We start from the raw sequence: 16,042 nt of genomic DNA on the forward strand, positions 1-16,042 counted from the left end.
ATAAAACTGATAAAAAACATAGACCCCACCACATTGGTATTTAAATAATACCTATATGCTTCTGTTGAACTTTATTCTTGTAAAAACAGACGCTGTAAGCAGTAGCCTACATAAAGTATTGAATGTAAATATCTCTGAAACATCTGTGTATTATTCAAATATTGCATTTATTTCACTTCAGTTCTGATAAAGTATGCAAAACATTGACATTGTAGCTATAAATTGGTATTGCTGCTTACTGTATTATAGTGTTCATCTCTGAGTAACAGCAAACACAACCCTGCTGAAAATTTTTAAGCATTGCTTTAGCATAGCATAAGCATGGAATGCTGGTTTGCTGGTCCCCAGCTTTGGAAGCGGTTGCGCTCGTGGACCAGCGTGAGGTATGTTTTGCACGCTAGGACCAGCTTATAATGCTGGTGTGCTGGTGGACCGGCATATGTTGTCTTTGGGGTCCTGGTGTGATCCCAGCTAGACCACAACAAAACTTGTGTATGTGTTACATATCATGTTTCTTAATGTGTGTTCTTAGTTAAATAAAGACAAAAACAATTTTCCAATTAATTTTAATAAAGTGTTTAATAAAGAAATACGCACATTGCATGTTTATTGGTACCCAGCAAAATCTTTTAGTGTTAAGTGAACACTGCTCAGTTTTTATATTGTCCTAATCTATAGAGGGTAAAACAGCAGTGTTGCAGTTAGTGAAATAAAATAGATTCACTCTACAAGTGATGATTGACAATTAGTGATGACACCTGCGGTTAACAAGCAGAATCACTGAAGATAAGAGAAACAACAAGAACTGAAAACTACAAGTTGTTATCAACTGTACTTTTGAAAGAGCTCTTCTCATAACCCCTGTTATTGAACAAACTGCTTATGATTGTGATTTTATTTAACATTTTTCTGTTTTCATATCTCTAAATGATTTTGTTTTGCAATATACACAAGATCTTTTTAATTGATTTGTATGCAGATTTTTGAAACAAGAAACAAATCCTTTGATCCTTTGTAAGTTTTACAAGTTTGAATTTTTTCTTTGTAATTTAAAACTTTGGATAACATTGATTAATAATATAATCATAACTAAAACTTTTTAAATTTTCAGTTCTACTTTCAACAGAGGGAGCAAAAGAAATTACAAAGTTATAATCATATATTATAATAAATCATGTTTTAATCTTATATTGTTTTCCCTTTACATCATTAATGTGTTAAATATAGGAATATACAAGCAAAAACAATGCTTGCATACAGACAAATGGCCTACTCACACTCAACCCCGCAATATCTATAGTCTTTAACCATGCTGATGAACCAGCTTCACTAGCTCTGTTTTGCTTGAGAGCAGCACGACTATTCTTGTCCACCAGCTAGACCAGAACTAAACAGCACTATATTGGCATAAACCAGCCTGGACAAGCATGGAATTCATGTTAGTTTATGCTGGATTTTGCAGGAGGGAAAAACAGTCTCATGCTGATGTTACATAGGACTGTCAGGAAAACTCTGATGAGAGTTTGTAATTAAAAGTCAGTTTGTCAGAGGCATTCTTGCAGATGGGGCTTTGTTGTTTAAAGTCTGAAGATAACAATGTCTCAGAGCAACAGCTCTTCCAAAAATACTGAATGTCCCTGTGCCACTCTATCTTACCGTGAACTCATCGAAAATTATTGTGTAATTGTGTAATTGTGTATTGTGTAATTCTGTGACTCAGAGGAGGTGCAATTTGGCCTCATGTTGTTTTTTTCTGGCCCTTGTTTTTCTAATGCTCTTTTGGGACTGTGGTCAAAACAAATACCTCTTCTTGCCCTGCACTGATGCACAAGGGTTCAGGAAGACTGCCAGACAAGCTGGTAACACCAAACTGTGCCCAATGTCTGTACATGTCCTATCGTGGCTTCTATTTTCTGTGTTGGTGCTTCTACGTGGGGCTCTGGTAGATGAGACTCTGCAGGAAAAGTGTGTGAAGTTGGATGCTCCACAGAACTTAGATGGTGATGGTTTCTATCAGGATGGTGATGTGATTATCGGTACTCTCATTAATGTCCACAACCTGGCTGCAACCCCTGACCTGAGTTTCATCAGAAAAGCTGAATTAGCGCCATGCTTAGAGTAAGTGATATGCCCTTTTTAATTCTCTATCCTATCACACCTCACGCCTGTGTACATGGAGTTTATGTATTGATGTGTTCTGTAGAATTATATTTTATATACTAAATTTGCTCTGTAAGATTTTTCCTGCAGGTGGATTTTTTTATTATTATTATTTGCACAATGTCTAACAGTAGCTTAAGTTAAAGTTTAAAGGATTATTCATGAATATTCTGTAACTCAGAAAATTGCCTGTATGTGTAATTTGATGTATTTTTTGTACATGTACACACATATATTATCATTTAAACATGATGTACTTATGTAGTTTATTGATATGTTTGCAGAATCATGTTTTATATGTTTTATATTAGTTTTTGATTTTTTTTATTATTAATATTATTTCTATTTTTGAATGTGATGCAGAGAATATGTATTCCATATTCTGTATATACAGAACGCTTGCACAGAACGTTTATTCGGTAATTTACACACATGTATTTTATCAAGTGAACATCATTTTACAATATCTTGATCTCCAGGTCATTTAGATATATCTGCAGTCACTTTTTTATAACATTTTTTTTTGTTTTGTTTTCATAACGTGTTTTTTTTTTATCATAAAACATGCTAATAAGGTGAAATATAGGTGAATATAGATTTAGTTTACAGGATTATTGTTTAATATACTAACCCATTGTTGTTTTGTCTGCAGAATGTTCCTAACTTTCAGTGCTGACATTTTTTAGAAACTCACTGTTTGATTCTTGCTCACCACTGGAAAAAAAAAAATATATATATATTTTAATTTTATGAAAAACGAAAAAAAAAAAAAAAAAAAAAAAAAAGTATACTTATTCAATATTGTATAAGCTTTGTGGCACCCAAGACAAAAACTTTAAACTGGAAATTGTTTATCTGCTGTTAGTTTTCAGGAACATTCTGTTCGCTGGCTTCAGGCAGTTGTGTTTGCAGTTGAAGAAATTAACCGGAGCCCCACTCTGTTGCCAGGGGTCCGACTGGGTTATCACATAATGGATAGCTGTTCCCGATACCCCCACAGCCTGAAGGCAGCTATCTCAATGATCAGTGGAGGAAATGAAACTTGTGGTACCACTAAACCAGCTAAGCTCCTCATTGGAGATTCTTCTTCTACTCAGAGCATTCTTCTATCCAGGACCCTGAGACCCCTGCAAATTGCAGTGGTGAGGTTATATTATGCACCAAAAAAGAAAGTCAAATTGTGACTGAATTGATGTTTGGCCATTTGTAAATATGCAATATGACATTCAAATGCAAGCTTTATGCAAATACTGTATTATTTTATATGTACTTCCAGATCAGCTATCTGGCTAGCTGCCAATGTCTCAATAACAGACAAAAGTACCCCAATTTCTTCCGCACTGTCCCCAGTGATGCCTTTCAGGCACGCACCATGGCACAGATGGCTAAACGCTTTGGTTGGACCTGGGTTGGAGCCGTGGTTGCCGATAATGACTATGGGCGAGGGGCTGTGCAGGTGTTTGAAGAGGAAATCAAGGGCATGGGGATCTGCTTGGCCTTTTATCACACACTCTACAGGGAGCAATTAACAAAGGATGTGGCCCGTGCTGCAACAACAGTCCAAGCCTCTTCTGCCCATGTGATCTTGGTGTTTGCTTGGTATACAGATGTTGAGGCGTTTCTTTTGGAATTGATCCGTAGGAATGTGACAGACAGGCTGTTCCTGGCAAGTGAGATCTGGAGCACCAGTGACTATCTTTTGGCCAATCCCCAGCTCTACACCATTTCTAAGGGAACACTGGGTGTGGCATTAAGAAGCGTGCCCATACCTGGTTTTGATGCACATCTCCGGCAGCTACATCCTGCTCGTTACCCTGATGATGAATTCTTGAGGACCTTGTGGGAAAATACATTTGGCTGTAGCCTTACGAAAAGCTCTTCCATGGTTACACAGAAAGCCCTGCCTCCATGCAGTGGCAGAGAGAGTCTGGAAGGGGTTCACAGTCAATTTACAGATACTTCTCATCTTACAGTGACATATAATGTTTACTTGGCTGTATATGCTGCTGCTCATGCACTTCATTCTTTGCTGGCGTGCACCCCGCAAAAAAATTCTGATCCTAAAATAAAACCAAAGTGCTCCTCTCCTGACAACATCACTCCAGCACAGGTATGCATCTCATGTGAAATTTTTAAATATTTATTTATTTTTTTATATAGTGGTCATATTTATATAGTGGTCAGAAGGACATATTTCAAAATGTAAGAATGTCATTGCATTTAGATAACAAAATATTCATTCAGCTACCAAACTGTCATTCATTTTAAAGAAAGCACTTTTTAAACAAGACATTTCACAATAAGAAGTGTTTATGTTTTTACATTTGTTGAGTTGTGTAGAATGTTTTACATATTTGTAGTATTTTATTGTATTTATTGAAATATTTAATTTACTTTATTTTAATCAATTGAAAATTATACATTATATTTTTAAATAATGAGTTATACTTCAATGCAATTTTATTTACATAATTTATTCCCCCGTTTTAAAAGACTAAAATGCATGTTTGAGCTGTTTTAACTGAAAGTAACTTGCACTGACATATCTTAAAATATGTCAGCTCCATTGTTTTGTCTCAAGATGCACACAAGTGATGTTTTTTCTAAGGCACATTTATAACAGCTACTTAAATGTTCTATTTGAACTAAGGCCTAATCCTGGCTTAATCTAAGCCTTGTCTGTGAAACCAGGCCTACATCTCCTATTGTTTCAGCTTATTCAGATTTAGTCTAAAACAGCAGGTTTAAAGTTAATAGGATTGTTAATAAATGTCCTGTAACTCATAAAATTGCATATATTTATATATTTATTCTTAAACTTAATTATGTTCTTAAATGAACCAACTGAATCAGTTGAACACAATTTGAATATGTCTGATTTATTTGCAGTATGTCTTTTTTTTTTTTTTTAAGTAAGCAAACTGTACAAGTGAGGCATTTTTAAACCTTTATAAACAAAACATATAATGTAAATATGAAGTATTTGGAAATTGCAATGACTTTTTTCATCTTAAGTATGGGTTAACTTGTGGTTGTTCCAAATATTTACATTTTCTCTCTTTTCCTGACTTGTTCAGCTTTTACAGCACATTGGACAAGTTAATTTCACCACTCACTTAGGAGAGGAGTTTTATTTCCAGGATGGCAGCATTCCACCTGTCTATGACCTGGTGAACTGGCAGAGAGCTCCTGATGGTTCACTCCACTATGTTTCCATTGGGCGAGTAGAGGGGAACCAGCTCATTATTAATGAGTCAGCCATTACATGGCCTGGAAACTCTGAAAAGGTGAGAGGGGCTTCTAATAAAATTGATATGTGTATACACCGATCAGGCATAACATTATGACCACCTTCCTAATATTGTGTTGGTCCCCCTTTTGCTGCCAAAACAGCCCTGACTCATCGAGGCATGGACTCCACTAGACCCCTGTTGGTGTGCTGTGCTATCTGGCAGCAAGATGTTAGCAGCAGATCCTTTAAGTCCTGTAAGTTGCGAGGTGAGGCCTCCATGGATTGGACTTGTTTGCTCAGCACATCCCACAGATGCTCGATTAGATTGAGATCTGGGGAATTTGGAGGCCAAGTAAACACCTCAAACTTGTTGTTGTGGCACCTCAAACCATTCTTGAACCATTTTTGCCTTGTGGCAGGGCGCATTATCCTGCTGAAAGAGGCCACAGCCACCAGGGAATACCGTTTCGATGAAAGAGTGTACATGGTCTGCAACATTGCTTAGGTAGGTGGTACATGTCAAAGAAACATCCACGTGGATAGCAGGACCTTAGGTTTCCCAGCAAAACATTGCCCAAAGCATCACACTGCCTCCACCGGCTTTCCTTCTTCCCATAGTGCATCCTGGTGCCATGTGTTCCCTAGGTAAGCGACACACACGCACCCAGAACTCCACATGATGTAAAAGAAAACGTGATTCATCAGACCAGGCCACCTTCTTCCATTGCTCCGTGGTCCAGTTCTGATGCTTACGTGCCCACTGTTGGCACTTTTGATGGTGGACAGGGGTCAGCATGGGCACCCTGACTGGTCTGCATCTATGCAGCCCCATACGCAACAACTGCACTGTGTATTCTGACACCTTTCTATCAGAACCAGCATTAACTCCTTGAGCAATTTAAACTACAGTAGTTTGTCTGTTGGATCGGACCACACGGGCCAGCCTTCACTCCCCACGTGCATCAATGAACCTTGGCCGCCCATGACCCTGTCGCCGGTTCACCACTGTTCCTTCCTTGGACCACTTTTGATAGATACTGACCACTGCAGACCGGGAACACCCCACAAGAGCTGCAGTTTTGGAGATGCTCTGACCCAGTCGTCTAGCTATCACAATTTGGCCCTTCACTCAAATCCCATTTTTCTTGCTTGTAATACATCAGCTTTGAGGACAAAAAGTTCACTTGCTGCCTAATATATCCCACCCACTAACAGGTGCCATGATAAAGAGATAATCAGTGTTATTCACTTCACCTGTCAGTGGTCATAATGTTATGCCTGATTGGTGTATATATAGTGTTTGTATGTATTGTTTATGGGTCTTGCTATATGCAAATTAATCCTTCTGAAACCAGACATAAAATTATATGTAATTTGTATTAATAATTATTGTCTATTGCCCTCAAATGTCTTCCTTATGTCATGTTCCCAGATGCCTGTATCCAAGTGCACTTCTGAGTGTCCCCCTGGGACACGTAAAGCCATTAAGAAGGGCCTTCCAGTGTGCTGTTTTGACTGTTTGCCCTGTACAGAGGGGGAAATCAGCAATAGTACAGGTCATTAATGTTCTCTACACTATATTTTATTCTGACACTAATTTTTTAAGTCACTAAACACTATAGAGCTTTAATGTTCCTCTTTTGATTTTCTTCTCTAGGCTCAATAAAATGTTATCGCTGTCCCCAAGAGTTCTGGTCAAATAGTTTCAGAAATGAATGTGTGCCCCGTGAGATGGAGTTTCTTTCTATTGGAGAAACAATGGGCATTACGCTGACGGGTGTTGCCATTTCGGGTGCTGTCATTACAGCTACAGTGGCTGTTATTTTCCTGCACCATAGGAACACTCCAATAGTTAAAGCTAACAACTCAGAGCTCAGCTTCCTGCTCCTGCTGTCTCTCAAACTCTGCTTCTTGTGCTCGCTAGTATTTGTAGGCCAGCCATCACTCTGGTCATGTAGGATTCAACAGGCGGTTTTTGGGATCAGTTTTGTCATGTGCATCTCCTGTATTCTGGTCAAGACCATTGTAGTTCTAGTTGCATTCCACTCTGCTAGACCTGGATCCTCAGCTCTTATCAAGTGGTTCGGACCGGGCCAGCAGAGAGGAAGCGTTCTGGTCTTTACCTGCATTCAAGTGATTATCTGTGCCATTTGGCTCTCTGTCAGTCCGCCTTCACCTCGCCGTAACTTTGGAATCCATGGTTCAAAGGTCATCCTTGAGTGCACAGTTGGGTCAGTTGTGGGATTCGCCTGTGTACTGGGCTACATTAGCTTTCTGGCTGCTCTCTGCATTCTGCTGGCCTTCTTTGCCCGTAAACTTCCAGATAATTTTAATGAGGCGAAATTTATTACTTTTAGCATGTTGATCTTTTGTGCTGTGTGGATTGCTTTTGTGCCAGCATATGTGAGCTCACCAGGGAAGTACAGTGTTGCTGTGGAAATTTTTGCCATCTTGGCCTCTAGTTTTGGACTCTTGTTTTGTATCTTTGTCCCAAAATGTTACATTATTTTACTCAAGCCAGAAAACAACACTAAAAATTTTCTTATGGGTAAAGCATAATTATACATCTGAAAACCTTTTCTGTTTTGTGATTCTGTTTCCCTATAATAAAGCTGTTCTGAGTCACAGTCATGTTTGTTTCTGTCATTCATTTATTGCTTTTCAAAAAAGTAAATTTTCCAAAAAGTGATCACACATGTATAATAATAATAGGTAACACTTTACAATAAGGTTCATTAGTTAAACATTAGTTAATGTACCCTCTACTGCACACATGTTGAAGGCACATGAAAAAAAAATATTCCACATCATTTTTTGGTTCATTTGGGAACGTTATTGATAAAAATAACATTTTTTTTTTGTGCAACAATGGTATAGAATCATAGAGAAATGTATCATAAGACAATGCTCAGAGAGCAATGCAAAATCACAATTTAAAAAATAAAAAATGTCAAGAAATCATTAAGTAAAAAGGGAAAAACACATGAAACACATTGATATATTGAATTTGATACATGCATAGGTCTGTATCATGTAGTGTGTCATGTCATATAATGTACTTCATGTAATAAGATTTCACTCCGTGCAAAACTTCAAAAAGCAGTTCTTCTCTGCTGTGAAATAGAGGTGTATGTTACAATTTTTGCACATCACGTTGGGTGTTCCTGTGCACCCAGGAACCCTGCATCATCTCTTCTTATAACACATTATGGCCTATGTGAGGTATTGTCCAAAACATTGTCGAAAAGTACCCCTTATCACACAACGTTGCCCTGAGTTTTGCGTAAAAAAGAAATCTTTATTTGATAAAGACTGGATGGAAAAAGGAATTTGGGCTATAGTACATTTAATGGATGAAGTTAGTTATATTTTAAGTTACAGTAATTGTAAAACAAAATTTATTTTGGATTGTTCAGACAGACAATATCCTTTAGTCATCAAAGCTATCCCTATAAGTTTGATGAATCTAATCAAAGGTTTATTACAATATTCTTCTGTATTATAATTTGTCATATGGTCAATTTAATAACAAAGTTTGGTAACACATTATAATAAGTATACACTAATAAAGTACTAACAAATCATTTGCAAACTATTAGTTTATATAGTTAATTCATAGTTTATAAACTGTAGTTACTACATAAACTTTATACACATAGTGAGTTCTTCATTCATTGTCACTGTAATTAACCAAAATATTATTGTTTAATTATGTAAAGAGTTAAATAATGCTTTGTTAACAACTGATTTACTGTAAATAGTTTTTACTTTAGATTAGGTCATGGAAAATGGGAGAGAGAGAGAGAGAGAGAGAGACTGTACAGTACAGTATAAAAAACCATTACTCCTATGAAAAGTCCCTGTAAAACACATATGCCAGTATGTGTGTGTGTGTCCTTGTATTTGTAAACATTTAAGGGACAGTGAATATGAATGCAATTAATGACATTTTCCCATTTTCCGTGACCTAATCTAAAGTTATTCACTAAGTTCTATTCACTCCTTATTACCAATTAACAATTCCTTTACTACAAGCTAATTAAATTATAATAATTTAGTTAATTACAGTGATAATGAATGAAGAACGCACTATTTGTATAGAGTCTATTAATCTATTGACTATATAAACTATGAATTAACTATAAACTAATTGTTTGTTAATGATTTGTAGTACTTTGTTAGTGTATACTTATTTTAAAGTGTTAACCAAAGTTTTAATATAATGTTAAGATCAACTACAAAAGAATGTTTTCCTGTTAAAAGACAGCTTTTATTTCAAAGGTTTTCAAAAGTGGACGTTATCAAAGTCAGAACTAGATATGATTAATTTAATTTGATACCTAAAACGAAGGAAGTTCACTTCAAAACAATTAATGATAATCTGCCAATCTTAATTGCATCCCATACGTCACTGACCAAAGGACACCCAGGCTGCTATCGCATGGTATGGTGAAATAAGACTTTATACTCTTAACAGCTGTCACAGCCAGCACCCACCAACACATCGTCACCAGATCTACACGCTCCACCCACTCGTTCACAATCTCCCGAGTTCTAATCACCTGCACCTGCACCTCATCATCAGAGACACTATAAAGACTCTCACTCCCTGCACTTCAGTGTCTGGTCTCGTCACACGTACCTGACTCCTTACCTGCTACTTACCTGAGGCATCTCAATCTTCTTCCTCCTGTCGTCCTTCGTCAGTCCTCCATTCCATCGTTGATTCATTCGGTTATCCCATTCCTGCAAAGAGACATTCCTCCATTACCAATTCAGCTAAGTGACTGCTCTAAAGTGCTTGTGCCATTACTTACCTGCATTCTCCGTCTGCCAGTGTCCGTGCCTCTGTTATTAATAAACATCCTGTTTTACACTTACCTGTCTGCCTCCGTCTGTGTCCTGACAGAAGACCAGACCTCATGCAGAGCACTGCGGATTCTGGCGGGGATCGGTCTACGGACCCTTTCGCCATCCTGGTTGACGCTGTACGAACCTCTTTCCAATCATCACCCACAAGCACAGCACCTACAGTCCCAACGGATCTCATGCACGCCGCCCGCCAGTCACTCCTTCACCCAGCACCCACTGCTTCTCCCGCTGCCTCTCCCGACCAGCGACATACTCCGGAGTGGCGGAGGATTGCAGTGGGTTCCTTCTCTCTCGAGCGGAGCGTCAGAGGAGACTCTTACAACATCTATGTCTATACTGTGGGGGAGAGGACCATATCATCGCTGCCTGCCCCATCGGACCACTACGCCCAGCGATGAGTACTATCCAACTACCTGCTCGCATTGCTACCCTAACAAGAACAACTGTGCATATCCTAAACCCTCATGTCTGTGTTTCAGCGCAAGCCCTCATCGACTCCGGCTCCGCAGGGAACTTCATCAGCAACCAAATTCTCCAGAAACTGAACGTACGACGCAAACGGTGCACACAAGATCTCAGAATCCATCCTATCCAGGGAAAGCCGCTGGGTCGTGGTCACGTCCCACATTTTTTCCCCACACTGACGCTCCGCATCGGCTGTTTACATACAGAGGAAATTACGTTCATGGTGCTGGTAGGTTCCACCGCGGACATCATCCTGGGACGCCCGTGGCTGTCACAACACCAACCGGACATCCAATGGAACACGGGTGAGATCCTCAAATGGAGTGAGAATTGTTTCAAGAACTGTTTATCTCCGATCAAGAAATCCTCTCCAAGTCATCAGACCTTCTCTTCCGACACCAACTCCACTCCCATTCACTCCACCTCCATCGAAAGCCCTGAAACTGGACATCAAGTCAAAATTCCTCCTGAATACCGGGCATTCCAGGATGTGTTCAGCAAACGGCTGGCCACCCAACTGCCACCTCACCGGCCATGGAACTGCACCATTGACCTGCTGCCTGGGGCTACCCTACCCAAAGGTTTGTCAGAAACGAGTAATACATCATTCGAAACTGTGAAGGGTCTACTTTTATTTGTGTACACTCACAATAACAACAAAACTTTGTGCTTTTGTAAAATAAAGAAAACAAAAGCTTTCTACTGTCTCAGCCTCTGTGATTTTTTTTTTTTCTGAAACACGTCACAAAAATTAACCAAAGTGAATACTTGCCACACAGATATGAAAGCTTGACTTGTCTTCTTTCAAATTAAATCATATCTAAAACAAATATTCTCTAGTTATGTAATCTGTATGAAACCAACGAGAGGTACAATCTTTTCTGTCTGACCTCATTACCTGTAAGCTTCTACGCTATTTATACGGTAATCGTCCATGTGCGCAAACCTGTAAATGCCCCTATCACCTCGATAAACAAAGCATCAAGCTTCATCAGGTTCCTCTGTTTTTTTGAGTTTGGAAGAGAAAGAGTTTGGAAGCCTTGAATTTACCTCAGAAGAAGAAGAATGCAATTGATCCAGTGGAGTAAGTCAAAGCTGGCAAACTGTAAGTGCTAAATGTTTAAATAAATCTAAATGTCGCACAACATTATGCTCTATAATATAAAACACAGTACGATATAAAAATAATGAGTGTTTACAATGTAATATGATGAATGTTATAATGTTTAGACCAGTGTGTCTTTGTGAATATCTGCTCAAACGTAAATGTTTACAATGTGCTAAACAGTTACAGTTTTGGCCATTACTGTGTGTGGTGCCGAGTTTGTAAATAGAATTTAAATAGACAAAAAAAAAATCTTTTATTATTTTCTGCAATCCAAAACAGCTTGGTTGGATGTATCCCTGACAACACACCCGGTTTAAAAGGGTTAAAATTCCCCCATTTGGATGGATGCCTCCTTTGGGGTATAGAGCCAGGTTAACCCTTTCAATTGTGAGTTTAAAATATTCTAGCTGACCCCCCAGAGTGAGTTTTTTTTTTTTTAAGGCGACTGTTATTTTAAAACGTTTGCCCTTATTTTTTCCATGGCAACGCATCATGTTTGTCACGTCGCCGCAGCAAACCGCACCCACAATAACACTGTTTGACAGATGTATCGCTAATATTTTGTTTTTCCTTTTTATTTAAAATATTCACAAACTTGCTTACCATGTCATCCAAAATATCTGATATTCTGATTCTCAAATATGTGTAAGTGAGTGTGTTTTGCCGTTTTAAAACCTTTATAAATGATCTTTATAAAGGTTTTAAATCCTGTCCTGTCAGTCGGATTTACAGCATGTAAATTGATCAGTTTCTCCCCAAATACATGCAAGTAAGAGGCTGGTGAACTGGAAAAATAATAAAGTAAACTTTACTTAGGCCCACTATGTGTGCCTGACATGAATAAATGTCGGAAAATTATATTTAAATGCTGCTTCTAAGTCTGTCTATGTGTAAAAAATGCCCTACGACTGTTATATCATACCGCAATCTGAAAGATATTGATACTGCATCTTTCTGTACCTCTTTCGTTTCTTCAAACCTCTCTGATGTCTTTGATATTTCTTCTCCCTCCCTGATATTATCTAACTATCACTCCAAAATTTCTGAAATCTTACAGGAGCAAGCTCCTATTAAGACCAGAAGTGTCCCTTCCTCCCACTCTTCTCCTTGGTACGCTCCTGAGCTCCGTATTCTTAAGGCTACTGGTAGACGGCTTGAGCATCTCTACAGAAAAACCGGTCTCACTGTATATTTAGCTTTTCTTGATCATCTCAAAACATACAAATCTGCTCTTAACTCGCTCTAGTTTTGTCTCTGCCACAATTAATAAATAATGCAACAGGCCAAAACCATTATTTAATACAATAAATAAGCTTACCAAACCTCCACCCCAGGATGCTCTAGCTTTAAATGAGCTTTGCTGTTCCTTTCTGGATTATCTGCTTGAAAAGACAGATGCTGTCCACCAATGCTTCTCTAATGATACTAGCTATTTGCCAATTCTATCCGGTCAGTCCCTGTCTTGTTTTTCTCTGACTACCCCATCTTCTGTCTCTAAATTAATCTTGAAATCCAACTCTTTCTCCCTTCGACTTGACCCTGTTCCTACTTCTCTCCGGAAACTTTGCCATTCTTCCATCTCTGCACCTATCTATCACCTCATCAATACATCTCTTACCTCTGCTTCATTTCCTCTGAAACTCAAAACTGCTGCAGTTACCCCTGTTCTCAAGAAACCTCACCTCGATCCCTCAGTTTTATATAAAATTATCGTCCTATTTCAAATTTACCCTTCATGTGCTAAATTACTGGAAAGTACTGTTGCTTGTAGCTTCAGTCTTTTCTAGTTGAAAATAATCTCTTCGATTCCTTTCAATCTGGTTATCGCCCCCTCCATAGTACCGAAACTGCACTTTTAAAGGTAGTGAATGATCTACTTCTTTCTGGTGACTCTGGTTCTCTGTCTATACTTCTGCTACTCGATCTCAGCTCTGCCTTCGATACCGTCTCCCATGAATTACTTATTTCTCGTCTCTCAGATTTGGGTATTTCTGGTACTGCTCTTTCTTGGTTTTCTTCCTATCTTTCTGACAGACAATTCTACATCTCAGTTAAGGATTTTCGATCACCTACTGTCCCCCTGAAGCGAGGTGTTCCCTAGGGATCCGTTCTCAGGCCAATTATTATTCATAATTTACATAATACCACTTGGTCAGATCTTACAACGTCATGGTCTTAACTATCACTTTTACGCTGATGACATTCAATTATACTTTATCTGTACACCTGCTCTACCTGCCTAAACTGACAAAATCTCTGCTTGTGTGAAAGAAATAAAAGATTGGCTTAATTAAAATTTTCTGAAACTTAACATGGACAAAACAGATTATTTTTTATTGGAACTCCCTCACTCACTAGCAATATTCCTACCAATTTCACCTTTGAGATTGCTGGTTCTCACATCAAATCATCTAGTACTGTTAAAAATTTAGGTGTAATCTTCGATTCTACTCTCTCCTTTCAGGCTCATATTAACTCTATCACCAAATCAGCATTCTTTCATCTATATCGCATTGCCCAACTCTGTCCCTTCATCAGTATCGAAGACGTTGAAACTGTCATCCATGCATTTGTCTCATCACACCTTGATTACTGTAATGCCCTTTTCATTGGTTTACATGCCAGCTCCATTTCCAGATTATAATACATTCAAAACTCTGCTGCTAGAATACTTACCGATACAAAGCGTTCTGCTCATATCACCCCAATTTTGTATGATCTCCACTGGCTTCCAGTTGCTCCAGCGCGCGCTGTTTAAATGACAGCTCTAGTGATTGTAAAGGGAGCATTCTTTAATAGCTTTCTTTATATAATTTAATCACTGTTTAAATAACAGATTATTTTCATCCTTTTAAGAGAAACAACATGAAGTTCACCATTTATTCACTGGCTCGATTTACTGACACAAAGAACATGCTGTACATGAATCATTACATATCAGATCACGCATTAGAATTAACACAGTTACTTAAATGTTGTTGCATTACTGTCGAGTCCATATCATAAAAGTCTGTTTGCAAAGCCTGCGTCAAAATGCGATTGATTTACCAAAGAATCCAGAGTGAAATCGCAAATACAAATAAATAAAGCTCAACTGCTTGATTCTACTGTATGCTGCCCTGTCCATATAATGTTTCTTTACTGTATCTTCTAACTATTGTTTGTCATCATTGTCTACTAGTATTATTTCTTCCTTGTTAAATGTATATTGTAAAGCGTCCTTGAGCCCTGGAAAGGCGCTATATAAATAAAACGTATTATTATTATTCCATTGATGTCTGTTACATACAGAAGGGAGCGGAGACACAGGTAAGGATTAACAGGTTTATTTCAGGTAATGCAGAGCGAGAGCAGAGTGCAGGTGAGTGATGGCAGATGAATAGATCGCTGAGCCGATGAACTGGAACTGATACTTGTCTGTGTGTTCTTAGGGAGCGTGGATGCCAGGAGACGTGGAACAGACAACACACCGGAGAAGCACAGGAGACGAGGAGACACTGGGAATCACTGATGACGCTGGAGACAGGTAAGTAGACGAGCAAGGGAGTCCTGGAGGTAAGTGAACACTGGTATGTGTCAACGAGACCGGACAGTGACTGAGTGAACTGGCGTGTCTTTTATGTGGCTGTGGTGATAAGTGTGAATGAGCGTCAGGTGTGGCTTGTCAGTACTCAGGAGAGGGAGTGCGATGTGATTGGGTGAGTGTAGAGCCTGGCGTGTCTGTGACATTACCCCCCCCTCCACGGTCCGCTCCTGAGGACCGCGGACCCCGACGTCGTGGTGGTCGACCTCTGCCTCGGGGCGCTGGCTTGCTGGGATGTCTGGCGTGGAAGTCGTCAAGGAGGCTGGGATCTAGAACATCATTCCTCGGGACCCATGAGCGTTCTTCGGGACCATAACCTTCCCAGTCGACCAGGTATTCAAGGGACCCACCACGACGCCGGGAGTCCAAGATGTCTTTCACCTGGTAGGCTACTCCGTCTTCTGCGATGAGTGGAGGAGGGGGATCTTCGGGGTCGCCAGGCTCTGTGGAGGGAAGGACAGAGGGATGGTGAGGCTTCAAGAGTGATACATGGAAAACTGGGTGAATGCGATACTCAGGAGGGAGTTGCAGGTGATAGGTGACGGGGTTGACTTGCCGGATGATGGTGAAGGGGCCAACGAACCTAGGACTCAGCTTCTTACAGGGCAGGCGCATCCTGATG

The 16,042-nt window shown here is 39.3% G+C and overlaps 2 protein-coding genes across 2 annotated transcripts; both read left to right on the plus strand.

The window, feature by feature from the left end:
- The first annotated feature begins 2,142 nt into the window (after window positions 1-2,142).
- On the plus strand, window positions 2,143-6,285 carry LOC127499570 (extracellular calcium-sensing receptor-like). The gene is made up of 4 exons (XM_051869968.1): window positions 2,143-3,302; window positions 3,437-4,270; window positions 5,238-5,478; window positions 6,272-6,285. The coding sequence occupies exons 1-4, from the start codon at window positions 3,132-3,134 to the stop codon at window positions 6,283-6,285; spliced, it is 1,260 nt and encodes a 419-aa protein (XP_051725928.1). The 5' UTR covers window positions 2,143-3,131.
- LOC127500328 (vomeronasal type-2 receptor 26-like) lies at window positions 6,196-8,019 on the plus strand. Its single transcript, XM_051871434.1, has 2 exons — window positions 6,196-6,948; window positions 7,050-8,019. Exons 1-2 carry the CDS (start codon window positions 6,708-6,710, stop codon window positions 7,949-7,951), a joined length of 1,143 nt encoding a protein of 380 aa, XP_051727394.1. The 5' UTR covers window positions 6,196-6,707; the 3' UTR covers window positions 7,952-8,019.
- The last annotated feature ends 8,023 nt before the right edge of the window (window positions 8,020-16,042 follow it).

The sequence above is a fragment of the Ctenopharyngodon idella genome, chromosome 18 (assembly GCF_019924925.1).
Source record: "Ctenopharyngodon idella isolate HZGC_01 chromosome 18, HZGC01, whole genome shotgun sequence".
NCBI lineage: Eukaryota > Metazoa > Chordata > Actinopteri > Cypriniformes > Xenocyprididae > Ctenopharyngodon > Ctenopharyngodon idella.

What these genes read in the sequence shown, in the direction of transcription:
- LOC127500328 (XM_051871434.1), top strand. Translation starts at nt 6,708, where the DNA reads ATGGGTCTTGCTATATGCAAATTAATCCTTCTGAAACCAGACATAAAA. An exon ending in GGAAATCAGCAATAGTACAG is followed by an intron (nt 6,949 to 7,049) that starts GTCATTAATGTT and finishes TTTCTTCTCTAG; the next exon opens with GCTCAATAAAATGTTATCGC.
- LOC127499570 (XM_051869968.1), top strand. Translation starts at nt 3,132, where the DNA reads ATGGATAGCTGTTCCCGATACCCCCACAGCCTGAAGGCAGCTATCTCA. An exon ending in GACCCCTGCAAATTGCAGTG is followed by an intron (nt 3,303 to 3,436) that starts GTGAGGTTATAT and finishes ATGTACTTCCAG; the next exon opens with ATCAGCTATCTGGCTAGCTG. An exon ending in ACAACATCACTCCAGCACAG is followed by an intron (nt 4,271 to 5,237) that starts GTATGCATCTCA and finishes TGACTTGTTCAG; the next exon opens with CTTTTACAGCACATTGGACA.